This window comes from Sinohyriopsis cumingii, chromosome 16, assembly GCF_028554795.1.
Source record: "Sinohyriopsis cumingii isolate HCF-2022 chromosome 16, ASM2855479v2, whole genome shotgun sequence".
Lineage (NCBI taxonomy): Eukaryota > Metazoa > Mollusca > Bivalvia > Unionida > Unionidae > Sinohyriopsis > Sinohyriopsis cumingii.
In genome coordinates, this window is record NC_142976.1 from 60190659 (window position 1) to 60217164 (window position 26506).

At 35.3% G+C, this 26506-nt stretch overlaps 2 protein-coding genes across 2 annotated transcripts in view; one reads left to right on the top strand and one right to left on the bottom strand.

Moving 5' to 3' along the window:
- The window catches only part of LOC149780518 (2,4-dienoyl-CoA reductase [(3E)-enoyl-CoA-producing], mitochondrial-like), a 29280-nt gene extending 25111 nt beyond the window's left edge, over positions 1–4169 (bottom strand). Inside the window, exons 1-2 of the mRNA XM_089937515.1 lie at positions 4104–4169; positions 1486–1688 (exon numbers count right to left, since the gene is read on the bottom strand). Of these exons, the coding sequence (XP_089793641.1) occupies positions 1486–1688; positions 4104–4151 (251 nt within the window). The 5' untranslated portion in view covers positions 4152–4169. The remainder of the gene's footprint in view (positions 1–1485; positions 1689–4103) is intronic.
- A 180-nt stretch (positions 4170–4349) lies between these two features.
- LOC149780519 (bolA-like protein 3) lies at positions 4350–24810 on the top strand. Its single transcript, XM_089937516.1, has 4 exons — positions 4350–4430; positions 12063–12186; positions 16787–16875; positions 21658–24810. Exons 1-4 carry the CDS (start codon positions 4401–4403, stop codon positions 21718–21720), a joined length of 306 nt encoding a protein of 101 aa, XP_089793642.1. The 5' UTR covers positions 4350–4400; the 3' UTR covers positions 21721–24810.
- Positions 24811–26506: the final 1696 nt, after the last annotated feature.

Genomic DNA, 26506 nt, shown 5'->3' on the forward strand with positions numbered 1-26506 from the left:
TAAAATGTACTACTATTTAAGCTGAAGAGCTAACAAAAAGAACATACAGAGTGGTTTGTAATGTGCTCTTATAAATATTTCATCACTCCTCACGCATCCCACTTTTACATCCATGATAGAGACAAGTGTATTGTACTATCTCCAGGAAAACAACAGGGAGAATTAACTCAGTTCCAAAATGGAAGTAACTCTTACAACAAACTTATGAAATAACAATCATCATAGAGCAGCTGCACATGATGCTCATGACATTTACCAAGCAATAATGAATGCCTAACTGTGTGATACATTGCTACAAAACTTACACTATAAAGGCCAGTAACTCTGTGAACATCATTTGATGATCATGATAATATGTACCAAACATGGCAGCAATCCATTCATGACTTTGAGACCATAGTTGGGCTCACAAGATAATGTACTTACTGTATTCATATGTAAGACAAAAATGGTAATGCCTCTAAAAAAAACTGCAGAATGTCACGTTTGCTCAGCCCCAGTTCGCTGGGGGACAGAATTTCCAGTTCAGTTAAGTCCCAAGTCTCTAAGACGGGAGACGGAAGTGAGATTAGCAGAGCAGTCATTGTTGACAAGTCTAGTCGGGGAGAGAGTTGAGGGGGATGAAAAGGAGTCAAGGAGGAGAAAGTGGAGAGGAAGAGGAGTATAGAGAAGTCGAGGAGAAGGAATCTGGAGAAAGTTGGGAGGAAGAGGAGAAGGAATTGGAGGAATAGGAGAAGAACAACACACAGATGAGTAGAATACAAGGACAGGTGGAAAGCTATCTCACACTACTAATCAAATGATGCAAAAGGCTATTGCAGGGTCGAGCAGAAGGAGAGTACTTGGGAAATTTTAATCATTTGACTATTGAATTGTCATTAAATTGCTATTTGTTGAATTTAACTTTTTTGTATATTCAATCATTTAACTGTCAGCATTGCTGACTGGGGGCTCAGAGCTTTACATCTATCTTTCACTAATTTAACCTCCAACCAAAATCGAGCCTGGGTGGGACTTCTATAATAATTTAAATAGAATATTAGGAGCACCCCACCCCAACCATAACACACCTACCACAGTGGCGGCATAACAACCCATCACATCACACAGAAACATATTGATTAACATGCACATTTTTGTTGTTGTTGTTTGGGGTTTAATCAAATTTTTCTGCAGACGGTAGGCTATACATGGTGATCAGTATAAATAGTGGAGGAAGAAAGTGGAAAAGCCCTGGTAAGAACCACCAACCCTTGGGAAGCTACTGGCAACTTTCTCACATACCCACATTGGCCAATCAAAAGGCTTGAACCCACAGGGACAGAGGTTAGATGGCAGTGATCAGTAAAGGCAAGTACTTTAGACCACTCGGACTCTGGAAAGTAATCATAAAATAATTAGTCAATATGACCATCCACAAGCAGTTGATGTAAAAGGTTTAATAGTGCAAGTGTCCTTTCCTAATCATGGATTATTTTATTATACCTGCTGGTAATAACAACTTGTGCTCCCAGCTGTGACAAGGTGTAAGCCATCCCCTTTCCAAGTCCTGTCCCTCCACCTGTGATAAAGGCCACCTTTGACTTAAAGGTTCCTTCTGGCAACATGGGGGTCATCTTGGCTGGAAAGAATTTTGCTTGATCTCCACTGGCATATCTATGACTTATTCTCTGTAGAAGTCCTGTTGACTGAAAAGCACATAAAAGTAAATTTAGCTACAGTGCCAGGAAACAATTCAACCTTCAAATAAAACTATGACTAAATAAAACTGATCTGCCAATTAAGGAAAGTCCCAAATATGACCAAGGTATATGCTATATATCTCATTAAAATTTGCCTGTCAACTAAATTTTAGAAAGTCTACATTACAAGTAAGACTTTACTGTAACAAGGTTTAGGTTGGTCATGACACAGGGGAATATTCATTTCTCATTAGACTAAGGTGATTTTGATCTGGTTTGGTTTGATGCTTTACAACACAGCAACACAAGTAGGTGCTAAGGGAATAAGTAAAGTGACTTGCCCAGGACACACCAAGGTAGCTGAAAATGACTGGTCTGTTGGAAGGATTGGAACCCTCACCCTTTTGGTCATGAGACCAGCATGCTAACTACTGAGCTCTACTTTTTATACCTTCATCCTTATTTGATGGCATATCAACATCATTTCTCCAGTATTTAAATGAATCTAAGCCAAGATAGTTGTTGTCAAAGTTGGTCAAATAATGCTGTGCAAATGTATTGCCATTTTTAACAATGGTGACCATATTCGATAGTTGACATGCATCATTTTCTAGCTAGGATGCTTTCCACTGGTCAAATTCAGTTCAGCAGCTCTTTGTTTTAGAAAAAGTTATTTAAATCTGGACTATTTTTAGTAATAGCAGCCATACTTGATAGTGTAATGATCTCATTTATAGAACTGAAAAGCGCACCATACTTTGATACTTTCTGAAAAATATTGCTAATGGTTTTTGAGAACTCTTTTAAAGGATTTTCTACTTTTGGTAATGGCAACTATATTTGATGGCAAACTGGCACCATTTATATAAATTTTAAAGGTCATAATACCAAAATATTTTGCCACATTTGAAAAATTCTGTTAAGCAGTTTTTGAGCACAAGTTATTCTAAGTTTTTTTGGGTTTTTTTAGGTAACGGCAGCCATTTTGGATGACAGAGTGGTATTTCCTGAACAAATCTGAAAGGCTTCAAAGCCAGAATTTTCCCTCTAAAATCATGCACAATTGGTCTTATGTGTTGTTTTAGAAAAAGTTGCGAATAGCAACTGTGAACTGACTTCACATACAGGTGCAGGCTGATTGGGACCATGACTGATTCAGACAACAGTACAAGTCACATGGGTCATGTATGCACAATTACTCATTTTAAATTAAATATCAATTGTTCTTTTAAAATGTAACACTACTTTTCTTTACAAAAGTCTCTTTAATCGTGATTTTTGAATGATCTGCACCTTAACTGTCATCATGAAACCTCCTGACAAAAATTATCGATCTCTACAGTCTTTTACAATGGTGGCCATGTGCTAAACTTGGGTCAAGAAAAGAGTACTTCGAGTGGAATTATCACAATAGAGGGTAGGACAAATTTGTTTATCAATATGCATAGTGTTCATTGTGACATCACAGCCCTCGACATTCAATCCAGATTGTACTGGATCAACCTTTAGGTTCATTTCGTCCAAAATGTCTATGTAATTTAACATTAATTTTGCCTTATGCACTTTTGGGGGCGTGTAAATAATGATCTTCCAAAGGAATGTGAATGTGTAAGAATCCAAATTAAGTGAATACTTGCCACTTAAAGGTATGCAGAATCCAATTCTATAAAATGACACTCATTACTGAAGTAATCGGTGTTGAATAAATGCATGACCTGTGTGACTTTTACTATTATAGGCTTATTAGACCATATCATAAGCTGATAATGACCATATCAGAGGTTGATGTGAACCAAGTTAAATATTATTAATTTTGTCTTAGATGTAAATGTGAAATTTATATTTGTTTAAAATATGATATTCATTATTTCCCAGATATAGTGAGCAGCTCAAAACCACATTTCAGGAAGCAAAATGCTGAGTATCAATGAGATAATCATTCAATATACCAATGAAATCAAATGATTCAAGACTGTTTACCATGCATTGTCAATTTTAAATAGTAAAATATTTTCAAAGCAGCTCATTCATCTTTATGCAAAAATGAATAGTTCTGACTTCATTTTATTTAGAAAACAAATGCAATTTCTAACACGATGAAGAAAGAGAAGTTGTGAAAACAGGGACCATGCTGTACATTTTAATTTTTGGAAAAACTACAAATGCTGTTGTTGCAAAAGCAGTTTAACAATGTGGAAGAGGCTAAAATTCTACAGAGAAATATGGCTCACGTCTGCCTAAAGTCCAATAACGTTAAAAACGTTTTTTATTTAGCAACCGTGTGAACGCCCAGAACTTTAATTTTCAGTTTTAATCCTTAGCTTTGAAAACTGAAACACGATACATATTTTACAAGAAAAACTTGTCAACAACAAAAGAATTTTAATTATTCTCATTCCAAACAAGTGTATTAGCACCAACATTTAAAGTGTTTTTAGTTAATGCCGGAATCAACCAGGGCGCAGCCATCTTAAAACTGTCCGCACTTACGGGGAGCATGCATTAGACAAATATAACACTTCGAACCTAAATGAAAAAAATAATTGACTTTAAGTAGTTCTTTCCACATGTTAAATTATTTATTAATATTGGGTAATCAATTTTGTCTAGCTTTTCAATGTTAGTGAGCAATACAAGAAGAAAGAAAAAGTAAACTTCCTATGATAAAAGATCCCTATCAAGGACAAAAACACTACTGTAACTGCTCTAAGATACAAAATGCTAAGGCGCTTACGAAGAAGTATACAGGTATATGGATAACTAAATTTATTAGGAAATGTTGCTCAAGATCCTGATGCTCAGAGGTATTTGCTGACAGTGTGAAAGCATACACATAGCATCTAACTTGCATGTTATGTGCGCAACACTCGAGAGCACGAGTTTCTGACTGACAGTGACAATGACATCACTTGTTACAGAATTGATAAATAGCTAAGTTCCCGTCTTCGTAAAATGAAGACTGCAACCGTCTCCTCCAATTGTAAAAGACTTGCCACTAACTTAAAAAGAGTACATAAATAGTACGAAGTACTCTCCTTGCATCAGCACCAGCTAACCACATCATACACCATGATTAGTCCTACAATGTAGACATAGCACATGTTGTAACAAATATCAGCGTCGAGGTCTTACATGTAGGACTAACACCATGCTGAGTCCTGTATACAGTGTAAGACCTCAACCCAGATATTTGTTTTGGCCTTGACGCCAAAAACATAAATATCAGGGTCGAGGTGTTACATTGTAGGACTAGCATCATGTCAAATAATAATAATAATAATAATAATAATATAATAATAATAAAGACAAGAGAAGATAACTCAGTTACAGAACTAGTCCTACAATGTAAGACAGCACATGTTTTTGTTTTAGTGCTATGTCTTACTATCCAAATACCGGCCTTGTATAGCCAGTTCCTAAGTCGGTTGACATCAGAATGATCAAAGTTTAAGAAATATCTCACACACTTGGCTGCCTATATCGACACTCTTCCACCAATTTATGTATAATTAATATGGTTACTGTACTGTCTTTATCCTGGCAGAATGAAAATATGACACTAGCAAATGGACACATTTTCATGTTTCATTGACATATTTGAATTTGTTGCAATGTGACAGTAGTCGAGGCATGCTGAAGTATGTTTAAGTAGGTTCATGTGGTGGATATGTTTCTTGACTGAAACGAAACATTGCTTACAGTTCCAATAGGCATAATATATTTTTATTCATTTCGTTAAAGATTAATATTTCAACTTAACCCGATTTAGGCATCATCAGCTTTCATCGCTTTCCAGCCAACTGAAATGTAGGCAAACAAAACTTGAAAACAGGTCCATTTCTTTGGTGAGAATTTGAATATATTAGAGAAAAGACATCAGGGTAAGTAAAGTCTGGCAAAAACATAACTTTACTTTGTAGAAAAGTGTTGTTATTGGTTGCCAGTTGTGTGTGATATTCCTGAAAATTTGACTTGAGTTACACTGTTAGTCGACATCAAAACATGCTACACAGCGCCATTAGTTAGGCAGTAAGACCCATCACCCCCAAGAACAAAATTATCGGGTGATGTGTCTTATGTTGTAGGACTATTACAGAACTAATCTTTGAGGCCTTCTATCTGTTATATACAAATTATACAGTATATACAACATGATGTGAAGAATCTGGCTTGACACTAGATAATTAAGTGATTTTAAAAATCAAAGTATCAAGCCTGGAACATAGTGCACAGGCATCTGTGAACACATAAACAGATATAAAATATCAAATATAAAATATGAGCTACGGGGTACTATATTTAATAACTGATGTGCATTGGCAGCTAAATGGATAAACGTTTGAAGAAAAAAAAATGAAACCTGAATCCTGTTTCTAAGATTACCATGAATGTGTCTGTTTTTGACCAACCATTTAAAATTTGGGGATGATGGTCTTTGATTTTTTTAAACTTGGTTAAAAACAGATTCTTCCTAAGATTTACAGGCCCCCACCTCCGCCAACTTTTATAACCATTATATTTGTTTGAAAGAAAAATTACATTCATATAAAAGAAAAAAAATCCAGTCTCAAAAGAAATTATAAGCAAGTGAGATATATATATATATATATATATATATATATATATATATATATATATATATATATAGTGCGGCCAATGTGGGTATGTGAGAAAGCTTGCCAGTAGCTTCTCCTGGGTAGGTGGTTCTTTCCGGGGTTTTTCTGGGTTCTTCCTCCACCATTAATACTGGCCGCTATGTATAGCCTATCATGTGCTGAAAAATGGCGTTAAACCTTACAACAACAACAATATAGTGTGTGTGTGTGTGTGTGTGTGTGTGTGTGTGTGTGTGTGTGGTTTTTAACGTAGCTAATATATTGTAATGGTTGCTTGTTTATGCTTTTGATTTGCTCAGTTTTGAAGAGTAAGAAACAGAAGTTGGAAATGTGCCATATGTATGTACTATGAATATATTTTATATATGTGTTCATCTTTATATATATTTTATTATTTTGTGTTTTGGCAAAAGGGTATAGGGTAAAATCAAGAAGCAATGGCATATTTATAAATGTTTTATATATATATATATATATATATATATATATATATATATATATATATATATATAAACTGACTACGAACAGTGCAAAACTAGTATCTAGCTAGCCTAAGTGCTCTTAATGAGTCTTTTTCAAAGGCAAATGCAAAACATGGACAAGACAAACAAATAAAACAGAGAAACCATTGTTTTTGTAAAACGTTACATGACTCTGACTTGTTGCGGATGCTGAAAGATATTTTATATTGACCTAGAAATCGATGAGCCATAGTGTCATCTGTTATTTTATGTAAATTTATGTACATGCAAATTATATCCCGGATGTTTCATTGTTATAGTTGTAATTATAGCTTATTGGGTGACTAATAAGCAAATTTAGAGAATTATTGAAAAGACAACATGCCAGCTGCAAAGAGGTAATTTTATTTGTCAATGGCTGTCTTTTTCTGGTCTTGGTTTAAACCGCTTGGTTTCAATGTTCAAAGGTGGTGTATCCAGTGAGATTCCTTTTCTTTCCTGGTTTCAGAACTCCATTTGGGGTTGTGAGCAATTGCTATAAGTGTTATATAACTGCAAGTGTGGCCATGGGAGGAGAAGTGTTTTGCTACTGAGCTTCTGTACAGCTTCTTTGTCATCCAATCAGATCTATGAAGGTTGATCCTTTTGTGTAGTTTTTCAGTTTCTCTGACATACTGGACGCTACAGATCTTACATGTAATGAGATAAATGACATTCTCTGTTTTGCACGTTTTGTTTGATCCATGTATGTTCAGTTTGTCTCTAGTCACTGTGCTAGAAAATGTCCTGGTTTCAAACATATGTTGGCAGGTTTTGCACCTTTTATAGCCACAGGGGCCAGATTGACTAGTGTGGTCTTGGTTGGTGATTGGCGTTAGCTTCACCCTGACAAGGATGTCCTTGAGGTTTTTTTGGTTTCTGGTAGGCTACTACAGGTTTGTTCGGGAGTATTAACTTTAGTGCATCACATGATTCCACGATGGGCCAGTGTTTCCTGATGATTTTACATACTTTGGGGTTGTCTGTATGGTAGGTCAGGATAAATGGTATCTTATCAGTCTTTTCCTTCTCTATATATTTTATAGGTCATTGCAGATTGTTTGTTTCGCCCTTTGGGTTGCCTCGGCAATCAGGTCTTTATCATAGCCTCGGTAAGTCAAATGTTTAGATAACTCTTCAGACCTTTTTTGGAATGTTTCATCATTGGAGCAAATTCTGCGACATCCTCAGTGCCTGGCTATATGGGATGTTCCTAATGCAATGTTTTGGATGGCAGCTGGTTGGGAGGAGATACTGGTGTTTGTCGGTTGGTTTAGAGTATATGTCTATATGGAGTTTCTTTTCTACCAGCCTGGTAGTTGTGTCCAGGACAACGTGGTTTGAGTTAGAGACTTCTGCCGTGAATTTTTGAAGGATGGAAGTTGTTTGCTTTTGATATGAAATCATCCAGATTTTCTCATCCATGTTGCCACTTCATTTCTGTATCATCGATGAAGTGCACCCACTGGTATGGTGCAAGTTCCACCGATGCTAAGAGTTGACCCTCCAGTTTTCCCATAAAATATTTGCATACAAAGGGGCCATTTTTGTACCCATTGTGGTTCCATTGATTTGCAGGTAGTTTACCTCATTAAATTCAAAGTTATTGAGTTTTAGGAAAAACTCCAGGAGTTTGACTAGGAAGTGAGTGGGTGTATTGTCTATAGTTCTTGTTTCCCATGCTTCTCTACATGCCTGTATCCGTTCATTATGTGGTACGTTAGTATATAAAGATGTGACGTTTAAGGAAACAATATATATATTAATTTCAAATTGACATGGAATTGCCTGGTTGGCAGAGGAATTGATTTATTAAGAGAAGGGATTTCTTTCTCCTCACTTATGAGCTTTATTTAGCAATGTGCACCAAAACTTCTCTCTCTCTCTCTCTCTCTCTCTCTATATATATATATATATATATGTGTGTGTGTGTGTGTGTGTGTGTGTATAACACATGAAAGAAAACCCTACAACCCTACAGTAGCACAGCAATTGGCAAAGAAACCATTTATTGAAACTTACATATCAATATATACAGAAATATGCAACTGAAATGTAAATAGTTGGTGGGTGTACATGTACTTATCCTTCACCCCTTGATCTGGAACTATTGATAGTAGAGATCCCATCATAAATTTGCTCAAAGAAGAATAATTTATAAAAACAATTTAGCTACATCCATTCAAATGCAGTTATTTAATTTGTTGCTAATACTCACACTAACTTTTGAAACAGCATTTTCCAAAACATTAATATTTACTAGACATGTCCAAAGAGTCTGATTTCTGACTGACAGTAAAATGCATAAGTTAGGCATTGGAAGTTTCTAAAAATAAACTTGTATTTAGGCTTGAAAATTACTTTTATCATGAAAATTTGTAATGGAGGTCAGAGCTTAATATATCCATGATAATGATGGGAATGCGCTTGAGGGAATCGAGGATAAACATGATTATGAGCATTACTGATATTATGTTAATTTTTATAAATTCTGTATATGAACTATCTCGTGGACATATTGACATTGTGCTTGTGGAGGCTTTAAGTATCGCAGACCTATTGAAAGCTCTATACAGCAGAACCTGTCTTGAAAGACCACTCCTTCTGCCAAAACATTATGATATCTCAAGACAGGTGGTCTCCCATAACATGTTGTAAGACAAAATTATCCATAAATCTCTGTTTTGAGGATAAGGTCTCTCAAGAAAGGTGGTCTCACATAACAGTGGTTTTTCAATACAGGTTTTACTGTAATTGATTTTTTTTCTTCTTCTTTCTGCTTCATGACCTACCAAAAGTGCTATAATTGGTTGTTATTTCGACTTTTTCTGCTTCATGATCTTCAGAAATCTCATTCATTTTCATTTTGGCTTTTATTGCCTTATGACCTTCAGAAGCTCTATAATTGTCATTTTGGTTTTTTCTACATCAGGACCTATAGAAAGCTCTATAATTGATTGTTATTTTAACCTTTTCTGCTTCTTGGCCTGATAATAATGATAAATGATAAATGATAATGTGAATTTAGTATAGCACCTAATCTTTAGAAGCTCTAAGCACTGTACAATATTAGGTAACATACAAGTCTGTTCTTGTAGTTGAAATAGATGAGTTTTAAGGGCACTCTTGAATGAGATAACAGTGCTCTTTTGTGTACGATCTGTGGGCAATTCATTCCATATTGCTGGGCCTTGGTACACAAAAGAAACTATTCCATATGACTTCATTTTAACATTGAGAAGAATGAAAAAGCATGTGTTCAAAGAGGAGCCTAAGTTTCTAGATGGGGTATACATATGGTTGTGGTCACATAGGTATGTTGGACTGGAGCCAGTCAACATAATGTAGCATAGTAAACAGATTTTGTCTATGATTCTCAATCAAATTGGTAGCCAGTTATCTTTACAGAGCAGGGGAGCTCAGTTCTTTGTACTCTTAAGGACAATCCGTGGAACAGTGTTTTGAAGTTTCTGTAGTAGATACTGAGATGAACCAGATAGAAGTGAATTACAATAGTCTAGACTTGAAAATACTAAGGAACAAACAAGTGTTTTAGTGACGTCAACCAACAGAAAATTGTGAATGGAGTTTATGCATCTCAGCCCCAGTTATGCAGCCTTGCACATGTTCATGACATGTTGGTGTATTGAGAGCATGCTGTCAAGAATGACACCTAGGTTTTGTACTGACTCTGTAAATTTAATGCTTTTATTGCTGATACTTATTGCTTGAAGTAAAGGATGTGAATGAGAATTTCTTTGTGTGGCGATCTGGGTGGCTTCAGTTTTATCATCATTCATCTACATGTCATCCATGATTTCACATTGGATGGTAGCCTCAAGTTCAGTTGGGCAGCAAGATTTGTATATTTGAGTGTTATCAGTATACAATTGGTGAGACACCAGATATTGATTTATAACACTTTTGAGCAGCTGAGCATATATTTTGGATTTTTAACATAGCTTTAACAGTTTTTCAGTCATATCACTATGATGTTTGCAGTGTGACAGTATATAGTGATGTATAGCACTGGGGCATTATGCCGCAGACATGTAGCATGATGTCCCACCCAGTCACATTATCCTGACACCAGGCCGACCAGTCCTAACATTAACCTCTTAATGCTGAGAGCCAAGCGAGGCAGCTGCTAGTAACATTTTTTTAATAGGTCTTTGGTATGACTCAGCTGGGGTTTGAACCAGTGACCTTCCGAATCCAAGGCAGACACTCTAACCACTAGGCCATCAGACCAGTTGGTCATCAGTATACAACTGGTGAGACATCAGATGTTGATCTATGACACTCGAGAGCAGCTGAGTGTGTAGAGTGAAGAGAACTAGGCTGAGAACAGAGTCTTGTGAAGCACCAAAACATAGATCAACTAGACTGAGAACAGAGCCTTGTGAAGCACCAAAACATTGATCAACTAGACTGAGAACAGAGCCTTGTGAAGCACCAAAACATTGATCAACTAGACTGAGAACAGAGCCTTGTGAAGCACCAAAACATAGATCAACTAGACTGAGAACAGAGCCTTGTGAAACACCAAAACATAGATCAACTAGACTGAGAGCAGTCTTGTGAAGCACCAAAACATAGATCAACTAGACTGAGAACAGAGCCTTGTGAAGCACCATAACATAGATCAACTAGACTGAGAACAGAGCCTTGTGAAGCACCAAAACATAGATCAACTAGACTGAGAACAGAGCCTTGTGAAGCACCAAAACATAGATCAACTAGACTGAGAACAGAGCCTTGTGAAGCACCAAAACATAGATCAGCTAGACTGAGAACAGAGCCTTGTGAAGCACCAAAACATTGATCAACTAGACTGAGAACAGAGCCTTGTGAAGCACCAAAACATAGATCAACTAGACTGAGAGCAGAGTCTTGTGAAGCACCAAAACATAGATCAACTAGACTGAGAACAGAGCCTTGTGAAGCACCAAAACATAGATCAACTAGACTGAGAACAGAGCCTTGTGAAGCACCAAAACATAGATCAACTGGACTGGAATATTTTTCATTTATGGACAGAACTTGTTCTGTGTTGACTAAGTAGGGCTTGAATCATAGTAAGCCTACAGAAAGCTCAATAATTGTCATTTTGGCTTTTTTGGTGTTTAATGGCCTACCTAAAGCTCCATAATTGAATGTTATTTTGGCTTTTTCTGCTTCTTGATCTATAATAGCTCCATAATTGATTGTTATTTTGGCTTTTTCTCTTACAATGATATATTTTCATGCTTTAAATTCTTCAGTTTCGGAACCTGTTTCCTGTACGTTTTCTCAGTGATACACTTACAGAAGGAGAAAGAAAGATTACAGACGTTCTGAGGCAGAAATTTCCAGGTGCTAAAAATGTACAAGTCAGTGACATATCAGGTAATTTATTATCATCTGTAAGGTACAAAATTAATGAGAATGCTGTGAAAAGATATATAAAAAACATTAATCCTTTCAAGCGTTACCATATCTGCACAAAGATAAATCTGTGCCAAACATGTATTTAATAGTTTTATTTCTTGAATTAAACATTTAAATTGGTTGATTATAATGGTATTTTCAACACATTATTGGCTACATTGTGCCAGATAAATGGGAGGTATATGCCTTTTCCATGGACACAATGAAGCACCCAACCTGAGTTGGCATGGACATATGTTGAACCCACAACCCATGAATTATGATTTTCTGATGCTCAGCCAATGAACTAATATGTCTTCTACAATTAAATGGCACTAAAAGGTGCGAGTTAGTTTTGTCATGCTAAACAAAATATGATTTTTGTATAGTGTAAGATTTTTTCTTTAAAATAGATTCTTTCAGAGTGGTGGTTTTCCTTTTTTTTTCTTTCTTGTCATCATTATTATCAACCCCATAATTGTAACTGATCATCTGCATTTTATTTGTGACATTTTTCAGAGTCAGTTACAGAAAGTAATGTAACCATATTATACAATTATTTACCGTTATCGAGGTAAATATTAAATTTTATGAATTAGTGGATTGTCACGTTTTTGACTTGAAGCAGATGTCAACATGATAGGTTAACTGGTTAATAAAACTTAATATTCACCGCAACAAAGGTATATAATTGTTTTATTATATGATTTATTACAAACATTGAAATTTAACTTTTTTATTATGGTGAAATACCATTTCAACTGCACAGTACCACAAGATAGGTTATGATGTTACAACTGTGCATTCTCATGAATTAGTGCAAAATCACATTACATAACATCATGACAGCCAATGAAAAAGCGTTTCACAAGGGTCATGTTACTTTATTCATATTTTCTGAACTGCAGTGCTTATGTGTCTTTATGTGCCCATCATAAGTTGTTCATTTGTCTATTACTAATTTTGTTTCAGTTGAATAACTAGAGTTGTCCACCATCTATAGTTACCAAACTTGTGGATAACTTGCACTGGGGGCAAGGAAGAACTCTATCAATTTTGGTGTCAAAAGCTCAACAGTTGAGGTCACTGGCCAAACTAGGAGTCAGTAACTCAAGTTCTCTGTCATCAGCAGTTACCAGACTTTGTTGTTGGCTTGCACTTGGAGTACGAAAGAACCCTATAGGTCAAAGGTCAGTGTCACAAGGTCATTCCCATTCAGACAAAGATGCTGATCCCTACCATTTGTAGATGTAATTGGTGTATCCAGTAAAGTTCTGTATCCTTCTGATTAATGTTGCTACTAGAGAGCTCTGAATCAGATTGGATGATTTCTGTAATCTGATACTGAACACAGTTTATATTATCTTTATGACTACACGCTTGAAAATCGTTTGCAACTGTTTGTAGTTTTATGGATTTTGACAGCAGTATTCTAGTTTCTTAATATCAGTGGCTTGAGTAGTTAGGTAGTAGCAAATGCTTGGCATGATGTTAGTATTTGGAAACTGTATTGTCAAGTTTTCTCATTTTGTGAATGTTCACATCTTTTCTAATCACTTAGAGAAGCTGGATAGAAGTGCTGATGCACTTCCATAGAGACTGAACAGGCTGTCCATGGATTTGGGATCTATCAGATAGGTATATGCAGAGGGTCACCTTCACATCTAATTAAATTTAAACTGAAAGAAGATGATGTCTGATAAGATGTGGAAGCATAACCTCCCATCTGCTGGGGTGATCTAGTCACTCCCAGTCACTCACCGGTTTCGTTATCTTGGTAACTCATCTCAGGGATATGGTCTTGTTGATTTATTTTATCAGCTGATCACTGTGTCTTGTTGGTGAGAAGTTTATATACTCCTAAGCTGCCAGTGCAGCCACATTTTCATTCATGTGATATTTATATTGTTGCGGCTTATTGTTGCAGCTGATGTACTTGTTTTTGGATTACATGTACATGGTTTCGAAAAACATAATTATCATGCAGCTGGGGTTCAGCTTAAGTAACAGTAAAAACTAAAAACAGAAATATATTTCTATGTAAAAATTGGTGTAAATATGAAGTGGCTAGAAACCTCTTTTAAGATATATATATATATATATATATATATATATATATATATATATATATATATATATATATGCACACACATAATTACAAGTGCTGTGGGAGCTCTGAGTGTCCGAGTGGTCTAAAGCGCTCACCGTTACAGGTCACTGCCATCTCACCTCTGTCTGCATGGGTTCGAGTCTAGGATTCGGCCAGTGTATGTGAGAAAGCTTGCCAGTAGCTTCTTGAGGGTCGGTGGTTTTTTCCAGTGTTCTCTTGGGTTCTTCCTCCACCATTTATACTGGCTGCCATCTATAGCCTATCTTGTACTGAAAAATGGCGTTAAACCCCACAACAACAAGTTCTGTGTATTTTATATTATGCCAGTTTTCATGCTTGTATTGCTAAATATTAAATGCCATGCCATTATATAGTTTTGTTATTTTTGCGTCCACTGGGTATCATATTGTGGTGGGATTATGAGATTATCGACAGGATTAATAAAAAGATGAATTATAATGTCATTGAATGGATCCTTGAATGGCATATCTGTTTCCTGATACAGTTTGGGGAGATGCAGGTTGAATCTAGTAAAATTGTCTCAGCTAGCATTATGTTCCAGTCTACTGTGTATGGAATATCAGAGATGGTCAGAATTGGATTGGATCACAAATTGTATCTGTATCTCCAATAACTCCATTTTTGGCTCCAATTGAAGACGCATCCATTGAACTGTGGTGTTTATGGTCATGTTTCTTGATATTGAAGATGTTATTACATTGTTGGCAAGAAAACTCTTAAACCTATAGGACATAATATGTATATTTCACTTGCTATACATAAGATGATTTTTATTCATTTTGATGTGTAGCAGTCAATGAGCACGTCATTGTTTATGACATATTCATTCCGATGCAAGGGAGGTAATTGGAGGAAAATGTTTCCTCAAGAGTTAATTTCACTTCCAGCAAAAGATATTTGGGGCCTGAACATCTCATGGGAGGAAATTGGATACCCCAATTACTCACATGTACTCTAAAACCAGTGGGGATTAACAGCTCCGCTTGAATACGAGTCCTGGCATTTCTAACTTAATTTAACTTCACATTTACCCCTAGTTTTACATAGAAATATATTACTAATTTTGTTTCTACTTAAGCCAAACTCTGGTTGCATGTCAATGTCATTTGAATCCCAGCTGAATCAATTTAGTCTGAAAACAACTACACTGGTTACAACAACATGTCATGACGATATCAATAATTGTCACATGACCAAATTTAGCTGCACTGGCAGCATGGGGATATATAAACTTATCACAGATAAGACATGATAATCAGTTGAAAAAATGAATCGACAAGACCATTTGCCTCTGATGAGTAACCAAGATAATGAAACCAGTCAGTGACTGGTAGTGACCAGATCAACCCAGCAAATGGGAGGGAACACCTGCACACCTTATCCAGCATCACCTTCTTTTCCCAAAGTCTCTACGACATTTGCACAATAACATTAGTTCAGTTCTACTTTACTTATCTGGACTAACCTTTTTGGATGGCTTGCACCTGAAGGAAGAAGCCTATGTAGCTTTGGTTCAAAAGGTCAAAGGTCAGTGTCACAGTTGCTGAAAGAGGAATTGTTTCTGTACAGTAATGTCAGTTATCTGCATAGAGGACTATTAGACAAGGAAAGGCATATTATGGTAATTTTGTTACACAATTGACATACATGCATACATTTTTATGGCAGGAATCGAACTTTGAACATCATAGAACCTGATCTGCTGTGCCAAAATGCACTGTCTGATCAGTCCATGATGCTCTATGAAATATCATTTAAGATGTAAATGGCATTTGACTCTAATATGAAAGCACATTTTCCATTGTGACATCTGGTTTCAACACCTTTTATTGAGCATGCTGTGGCAGGAGTTCAACACAGAATCACTTTGGAATCCATGTGTGTCTGTCCATATGTATGTCTACCCACACCCGAAATAAAGGTCAATGTTAAAAGTTTTTGGATTAAGATTATTGTTAAAGATTTTTATTTTCTTGCTAGATATAAAAGCAGGCTTGAAAAGTGGGGTCTCATGTTATCTTGTTGGGATGTGTGTGTCTGTGTGTGTGTGTGATTTGGATTTTTAACATAGCTTTAAAAAAAATTCAATTATATTACTTAGATGTCTGCAGTGGATAGTTTATAGTAATGTTTAACACTGGGGCATCATGCCGCAGACATGTATCATCATGTCTCACCCTGTTACATTATCTTGACACCAGGACAACCAGTCCTAACACTATCCTGAGTGTCAAGTGAGGCAACTGTTGGTACCATTTTTATGTCTTTGGTATAAGTCTTTGGCGTGACTCAGGGGCTCGAACCCACATTTGAGGTGGACTCTCCAGCCATTAGGCCACCAGAGCAGTCTGTTGGGATGTATATAATGCACTGGCAAATATGTTCCAACTTTGTTTCTTTCTAACATAACAACTGCCAGTTTGAAAAGGATCTGATGGTTTGTTGCAGGTGGTTGTGGTGCAATGTATGAAGTACTAGTAGAAGCAGAAGAATTCAGAGGCAAAAGAACAGTTTTACAACACAAGATGATAAATGAGGTATGATTTCCTGGCTAAGCCTCCACATAATGTGTTATGTAGTTCACATCAACATTTATTACCTTGTTGAATCAGGACAGGTATTGACATGCACTATTTGTATCCTTTGCTAAATATCATTAAATATGTTAAGAACGCTAAATGTTGTTAATGTAGGGAGTGCAAGTTCCCATGGTTTTGAGGGTTGAATGGCCAATATGGAAGAAATTATTTTTGATCTATCAGTTGTGGAACCAAAGAAATTTTGGGACGGTTTGCTGCCTGTCGGACCATTAGTACAAGTTTGTTATCACTACTGCTAAACAACTTGGAGGATTGCCTTCAAACTTTATACTCATGTTTATTCCAAGGTCAAGATTGTCGTGACTGAAAATAGTGCTGCTCAGAAATTCATATCTTGTTAATGCTACTCCTCTGGATTGGATGGTTGGTCATATCATCATGGTCATCATCATGGTCATATCATCATGGTCATCATCATGGTCATATCATCATGATCATCATCATGGTCATATCATGGTTATATCATCATGGTCATACCATCATGGTCATATCATGGTCATACCATCATGGTCATATCATCGTGGTCATATCATCATGGTCATCATCATTTCATATCATCATGGTCATCATCATGGTTATATCATCATGGTCATATCATCATGGTCATCATCATGGTCATATCATTATGGTCATATCATGGTTATATCATCATGTCATATCATCATGGTCATCATCATGGTTATATCATCATGGTCATCATCATGTCATATCATCATGGTCATATCATGGTTATATCATCATGGTCATATCATCGTGGTCATATCATCATGGTCATATCATCATGGTCATCATCATGGTCATCATCATGGTCATATCATCATGGTCATATCATCATGGTCATATCATCATGGTCATCATCATGGTCATATCATGGTTATATCATCATGGTCATATCATCATGGTCATCATCATGGTCATATCATCATGGTCATACCATCATGGTCATATCATCATGGTCATGTCATCATGGTCATATCATCATGGTCATCATCATGGTCATATCATCATGGTCATCATCATGTCATATCATCATGGTCATCATCATGGTTATATCATCATGGTTATATCATCATGGTCATATCATCATGGTCATATCATCATGGTCATATCATCATGGTCATTCCATCATGGTCATATCATCGTGGTCATGTCATCATGGTCATATCATCATGGTCATATCATCATGGTCATCATCATGTCATATCATCATGGTCATCATCATGGTCATATCATCATGGTCATCATCATGGTCATCATCATGGTCATATCATCATGGTCATATCATCATGGTTATATCATCATGGTCATATATTATCATCATGGTCATCATCATGATCATCATCATGGTCATATCATGGTCATAACATCATGGGGTTTCAACCACAAACTTTCTTATAATATCTAGTTGGACCTAAATGAAAATGGTCATATCATCATGGGGTTTCACCAAAAACCATATAGCGTCTCGCTGGACCTAAATGAAAATGGTTCTACTTTGACTTCCAATTTGGCTGCCACAATGGCCAGCTAGAAAATCATGTTATTGCTACTTATGAATGGATGAGCCAATAATAATAACAATAATAATAAAAATCATAAAAATAATAATAATTGGGACTTAATACAGCACATGAGCTAAGCACTTTACAATATTATTTACAACATTAGGATATATATATTAACACGATATTAAAAAAGCAAAAGGTACAAACAAAAGCATGCTGAAATTATAGATAAGGAAACAATAAATTCATGAATTTGTTCTTCCAGTCAAATTAGGTGAATTTTTAGAGCACTTTTTGAATGAGAACACACTGTCATTGTATCAAAGTTCAAGAGGCAATTTTGACAGATTTGTAATTCAGAATGGTGGTATTAACTAAAAAACTTCATTTTGATGTCTAATTGGTCTTAAATAAAAATGCTGTTGATCTGATGTCACTACTGCTTCTGAACAGAAAGTCATATCGACATGGTGTTTTCACCAGGAGACTGCTTATGATGTCTGGTTGGTCCAGTCCTTACACTGTTTTGACATGGCCATATTTGATTACTTTTGTCAGTGTGTATTGAGTGTTCGTATTGGTTGCTGCACACTGTTGCTAGGATGGTATTAAAGCCTTCCACAGCAGATTCAGTCTGATTTCATAGTGTTCAGCTAGACATTTCCATTTTCATCTTTATTTACACCTTCTAAAAGTACACCATGGCCCAGAAAGCTTTTGTAATGAGGATGCAAAATCCTGAGATGACATGATAATGTGGAAATAATAATTTAAATATTGAGGTGTGGTTATCTCCTGACAATGTTGTGATTGATACATTGAACCCTCAATACAGCTGTTTATGCTCCTTTGAGACTTGCTTTTATATGATAGACTAGAGCTTACAGTCATTGTGTGTGCACCTTTGGGAGTATATATTTCTCACCCATGCGACAGAAATCTAGCTGTTTTGCTAACCTTGCTTTTCTTATCTCAGTCTAGTCATCTCAGACCAGTCATCTCAGTCAAGGTGTCCACACGCTCGGAACTACTTTAAAAAAAAGAAAACTTTGTTGTCGTCTGCTATGCCTGACCAGAGGAGTCTGATGTTTTATCAGTAAAGTACGACTAAATCTTTGACAACATGAAATCACCTTATCAGTACTATTTGATTTCATGTTGTCAGCGATTTCATCATACTTTATTGATAAAACATCAGACTCCTGTGGTCTGGTGTAGTTGTTTTAATAACAAACAAAAATAACAACAACAAATATGTAACAAAAAACATAGTAACTTTAGGTCAATCCATCTTTAAGAACACACAATACAAAGCATTTCTCGAGAGACACACACACATGAATTCTAGTTATTTGGTATTTTGCTAGTTATTTTTACTCAGCATGGTCAATTTTATCCTATATGAAGGTGTAACTCAGTACATTTTCAGGTCAGTGTCATTAAATGTAGTTAAAGCTACCTAACTAGTTTTAAATACTTCATGTGAAACAAATTATATACTGTTAGCTAAATTTAATGATGCTGACCTGAAAATTGACTGTGCTACAGATAAGATAAATTTCTCAATGCTTTGTGGAGTGAAATATGACAGAAAACACCGATCTATGCACATAGACTGGGCCTATACACTTCATAGCCTCGTGGAGAGACAAATAATATAACCTCTTTACTGGAATTTCCTTGTCTTGGTCCAAAATCCCAACAAAGAATCTATTAATCAAGGGACACTCGGGCTATACACATTACTGTCCACAAAAATCCCAACTCTCTCAACAACTACAGAAGACTTAGTAACAGCCAGAAATGTGTAATACCAAACATGCTTTCTTCTAATTTTATTAAGCATCTCCATGGTGCCCCAGTTGAATCAAAAATATAACTACAATTTTTAATGACAAAACTATACCTACAATATTTAATCACAAATAACGCACTTACCATGCAGAAGGAATCATTTATCCATCCACACATTAATCCATACACAAATTTTACTATAGTACTTGCCATATTTCCAAGACAGAAAAGTAAATTTTCAAAGAATCTGTGAACTTGAAAGTTCAGCACATGGTTATCCAATAGGGTCTGTATTTGGAGGGTCTTTCGCATACAGGGGTAATTTTACAATCAGTATTAATTACAACACAAGTATGTCACAAACAGTTTCACCTCCTTCAAAGAAATGGAGAGTTATATATGGTAGTGACACAGATCTCTAATTACCTATGAATAATCTAATGCAGCTTGTTACTCTGCATTACAGCTTGTACCAAGTATAACTACAGTAGAGATGTGTACCCAGTATTGTTTCATTAATTACAACATAACTTTTCAAAATTGGAACTGATGAAAATGAAACATTTAGTAAATATTAACTATTTATTGTTAATTTCATATAACATCCATTATTAAATGTAGTAATACCTCATTACAATGAGACATTTTATGTTGTTATTTTTTTTGGTACTTATGCATGTATATTGTGTACTTTGGATGCAACCATCACACCACAACCCTCATTAACATATTTGTTTATTAGCCGCATGTAAACTTTGGACATGAACTATATTACACTAGTGAAGAGTTCTTTTTACTTTAAAGGAAAGTATTGGGTGAGAAAAATAATCTCTGTTGTGGTTTGGACCGATTGACAAATTCTGTTTTCATTGTCTCTTCTCTTTTCTCTTATAACCAGAAGTTGGGGACACAAACAAGTAATCACCATTTGAATCTGTTTAAAGTAGACCCTAACCACTGTGTTTTACAATATATATATATACATACATTATACCTCTACTGATTAGGGCATGAGCAATGCTATACATATTCCAGATGCATGGTTTTTGAGTTTAATCAGACTTATAATGTTAGTCCAACTATAAGTGTTGGCATGGCAGACGTTGGATAGTTGACTAAAAATATGGATTGGACTTTGGGTAACTATTACTTGATATCTTGTCAGGGTAAATAGGTCTGCATATGTCTGTCACTTTTGTCTGTTTTAGTATGCAATTCATTTCCATTGTTTTGCAGTGCATATAGATAACTCTTCTGTTTAAATTGATAACCTGGCACTATTGTTTTGGTGGAGAAAACATGGTCATAAAATCGCAGTGACCAGGAAATGATTTTTAAAAATGTACTTCTTTAATTACATGTATTTTTACTTCCATGCAGAATTCCCTGTAATTAATTTTTCTTCCATTTTCTATTTCAGGCTTTGAAAGAGGAAATCAAGGAAATGCATGGACTGAGAATTAACACAAAGGTGCCCAGTTAGGATGGAAGCAATTTCTTTTCATTCTCTTGATATTACATACAGACTTAGCTGATTTGAAACAGAAAGACTTTATCCTGGAAATGCGTGTTAAAGGTGATATCAGCAGCATTATGATTTAACTTACTAAAGGTAGTGCTCTGCAGTTTCGTATTTTGCATAGGGTTAGAATTTTAAAGAAAAAGAATTTCCCTGGCTTTCCTCACTGGTTATACTGGCTATTTAAAAAGACTTTGTATATCTTAGGTATAGTTCAAAGAACCTTTAATTCCCTTTGTTTTGGTGTATGATTGATGGGTGTAATATGGGTTATAGAGTAAACAGCTTGGCCTTACTCCAGACGTGCACCTTTCAAAAAAGTGCCAGCTCCACTTGGTCATTTTTACTTCCTGAACTTCAGAGGTAAATTGTATTATGAAAAAGAGCCGATAACTTTTTCTACATTTTATATATTTGGTACTTCAGTCATTGCACTTTCAGAATCTGGTATTGTCTAGTCTGGCAAAATTTATTTTCCCTGTTTTAATAGCAGTTACAGATAGTATACTGTAGACTAATTCAGGCTGATTTTTTTTAGCACAAGGGAGCAGTCATTTTAGTTAGCAGTGTGCTTTGGTCATGTACAATTTCCAAAAGTACAATATCCAAAGAAATATCATTCACAATGCAACCTACCAGTCACAGTTGATATGTATGAATGAAATGGTAACAATGCAAAGGAAAATTGCATACTTTACTCTCAGACTGTTGATGCCAGATAATCTGTGGTATAAAGAAGTTGGTTTTTGAAATCAGGGAGGAGGTACAACCCTAAGGTCAATTTTTTGAGAGGAAATACACGTGTCTAAGTTTTCAACCATGCATCATTTGGTTTCGTTTTTTTTTGGCATCACACTTGCATTGAACTTGAATATATTCTTTTTTACACGAAATTAAACATTTTAGTTGAACCCACTGTATTGGAAATTTGACATAGCAGTCACTTTGGTGTAAGTGTGTATGCTTGTCCATTCATTATGTTCATATGTACATCTGTCTGCCCCCAACCTGCATTAAGTTCTGCCTTTGAGCATACATTGAGATCAGTGTTAAACATTTTTGCTTTTGAACTAAACAAAAGAAGGATTTGATAGAAAATTTGTTTCTTGTTTTATACATCTGTTCTTTTGAGGATCCAGTAATATGAAACAACCTGTAGTGAATGAAATTCTAGATTACTTATGAGGATCCAGTAATGTGAAATTTATTTACAGTGAATGGTATTTTCATGTTACTAATGTGGATCCAGTCATGTGAAACTACAAGTTGATAGTATTTCCAAATCTGAGGATCCATTACTATGAAAGTACAGTCGATACTATTTCCAAATTACATTTGAGGATCCGGTAAATGTGAAGTAGTCAATGGTATTTCCAAATTACATTGAGGATCCAGTAATTTGAAATCACAGTTGGTAGTATTTCCAAATTACATTTGAGGATCCCATAGTTTGAAACCCCAGTCGATAGTATTTCCAAATTACTTTTGAGGATACAGTAAATTAAATGTGAAACACTCTGCAGGGAATGGTATTTCCAGAATACTTTTGAGGATTCAGTAATGTGGAACATGTTACAATAAGTGGCATTGCCAGATTACTTTTGAGGATCCAGTAATGTGGAACATGTTACATTAAGTGGAATTACCAGAATACTTTTGAGGATCAAGTGATGTGAAATACATTTCAGTGAATGGTAATTCTCGATTGATTTAAAGTTTTGCTGTTTCACAGTATATTGTTCTAAGTGCTCATTAGTGAACTCGTATTGTAATGCTGGCTTGCTAGGGTTGTTGTTACATCTGTACTGTTGGAGTGATTGGCAGTGTTGATCCATGTTTCATGAGGACTAGACTGCCTATGAGAGATTGGATGTTGTTTGTCAGGGGTTGGGAACCTATTTGACTCAGCGTGCCACTTTTTATTGGATTAATTACAAAATGAACGAGCACATGCCACCAGTAAGAGAGTAACACTGTTGAAATCAAGATTTTTGGTTGCCCTTCATGTGCCACTTCACGTGCCACACAAAACCTCTTGACATGCCACCTTGTGGCACACATGCCATAGGTGCCGACCCCAGTTGTATGTGTTATGATTGTGTTTTATGTGAGATCATTGATGTATGTTTTATGATTGTGTTTTACATGTGGAGATTGTAATAAACAGATGGAAGTTAGCAGTACAACATTCCCTCACTTGAAATTACTTCATTATAACACAATTCTGTTTACAAGGTGGTTATCTTTATGTAATATATATATATATATATATATATATATATATATATATATATATATATATATATATATATATAATGCAGTCTCATTTATGAATTGTATATACATGTATAGCTGCCCATCTTGAACATGTCAGTGGCAATTATTATGTTGTATAGAATATCTGCCATTGTCACAAAAATCAGTATACAGAATTGTGTACTGTATACAGTAAGTTCCCACTATAAAATCATTAAATTATACAGAATTTTGTACTGTATACAATAAGTTCCCACTATAAAATATAAATTATACAGAATTTTATACTGTATACATAAGTTCCCAGTAAAAAATTGGTATTCAAAATATTATACAGTTTACGATAAGTTCCCACTTTAAAATTAATATACAGAATGTTGTATGGTATACAATAAGTTCCCACTATAAAATGAATATACAGAATGTTATACGGTTTATGATAAGTTCCCACTAAAAATATCAGTATTCAGAATGTTGTACAGTATACAATAGGTTTGCACTATGAAATAAGTTGTAGCCAAAATTACATCAGTATTTGAAATTTGTTTGGTTATCATAGAGAATGTGTCTCATTTTCAACAGGATTCTGAGAGGGGGAACAAATAATATTCCAAAACTGATTAGCCACATGAGATAATTAATAGCCATTGGCTATTTTGGCTACAGCTATTGGGAATGTTGTTAATATGTTTAGACTAATCCAGTTAACATAATATCAACATATGGTTTAATTTTCGTGTACTTGTGGTAAACATTCATAAATAAACAAGTATAACTTTGTTTATTCAAAGTTTGAAAGCTGTATTTTTTGTTTTTTTAATATAAAAAATCAATCACCTAATGAATTGCACCAAATTTCCTCTATCATGGATTTGCAATTATTTTGTTTGTACCTAACAGTAAAAGCCCCCAAAAAAGTTCCAAGACAGAAGAAAATTGGCTTACCATCTAATGTGCCTTTTATCTGTGATAGAAATGACCAGCAATAGTATGTCACTTAAAAGTGATAGTGATACAAGGTATCTATCTTTTCTCATCATTTATCTTATGTATTCATTCATAAGGTATCTGTGCTTTCTCATCCTTTACCTTATGTATTCATTCATAAGGTATCTGTGTTTTCTCATCCTTTACCTTATGTATTCATTCATAAGGTATCTGTGCTTTCTCATCCTTTACCTTATGTATTCATTCATAAGGTATCTGTGTTTTCTCATCCTTTACCTTATGTATTCATTCATAAGGTATCTGTGTTTTCTCATCCTTTACCTTATGTATTCATTCATAAGGTATCTGTGCTTTCTCATCCTTTACCTTATGTATTCATTCATAAGGTATTTGTGCTTTCTCATCATTTACCTTATGTATTCATTCATAAGGTATCTGTGCTTTCTCATCCTTTACCTTATGTATTCATTCATAAGGTCTCTGTGTTTTCTTATCCTTTACCTTATGTATTCATTCATAAGTTGTCTGTGCTTTCTCATCCTTTACCTTATGTATTCATTCATAAGTTGTCTGTGCTTTCTCATCCTTTACCTTATGTATTCATTCATAAGTTGTCTGTGCTTTCTCATCATTTACCTTATGTATTCATTCTTAAGTTATCTGTGCTTTTTCATCATTTACCTTATGTATTCATTCGTAAGTTATCTGTGCTTTTTCATCATTTACCTTATGTATTCATTCATAAGTCCAGCTGCAAACTGCCTAGTCCCAGATCTGCCATCACATAATGTGCTAGTAGACCTTGGTCTCTGGAGTTTGTGAAGAGTGTTCAGTCGAATAAACAACACTGACCCTGATCTTCAGGTGCATTATATGATGGCAGAACAGGGTCTGTGTTGTTTGCAATAGTTGGACTCAACTTATAGGTGAGTGGAGATAATATCAAATTAACAATAATGTTTACAGTTATAATCCTGCACTACATTGAACCCTTACAAGAATAAAATAAAGGAAAAACAAAATAGAGAATTTACCAACTTAAATAACTGTTGTCTAGGCAACCATGATTTACCTATGAAATAACCTATTATGAGTAATGATTTTTGCCTTCTCTTTGCCCCCAAAAAATGGAAAGAGCAAGCAATGGATAGTGCATTAGCATATATAACCTGTAGTACATAGAGCCTAACAGCAAACAACTTAGACCCTGATCTGCCATCACATAGTGCAGCAGTAGATAATAATAATAATAAAAAGGACTTTGTATAGCGCCTAATCTTTAGAAGCTCTAAGCGCTTTACATCATTAGACAACACCTATAAGGTAAAAAAACATATAATAATATTATTACAAAAACAAACACCATGAAATTAGAAAAAACATTAATAAAAAAAAACTGCTGAGAATATTTCAGGTAGGAAACATTATTAGATCTTTAAATTTGTACTTGCAGTAGAAATAAGTGAGTTTTGAGAGCCCTCTTGAATGTGATCACTGTGCCTTTGTGTCTAAGTTCAGTGGGCAATTCATTCCATGTTGCTGGGCC

Excerpts from the sequence above, each read along its gene's own strand:
- LOC149780519 (XM_089937516.1), top strand. The coding sequence starts at position 4,401 with ATGCTAAGGCGCTTACGAAGAAGTATACAG. Across the intron at positions 4,431-12,062 it reads GCTTACGAAGAAGTATACAG|TTTCGGAACCTGTTTCCTGT; the intron begins GTATATGGATAA and ends TAAATTCTTCAG. Across the intron at positions 16,876-21,657 it reads AACACAAGATGATAAATGAG|GCTTTGAAAGAGGAAATCAA; the intron begins GTATGATTTCCT and ends TTTCTATTTCAG.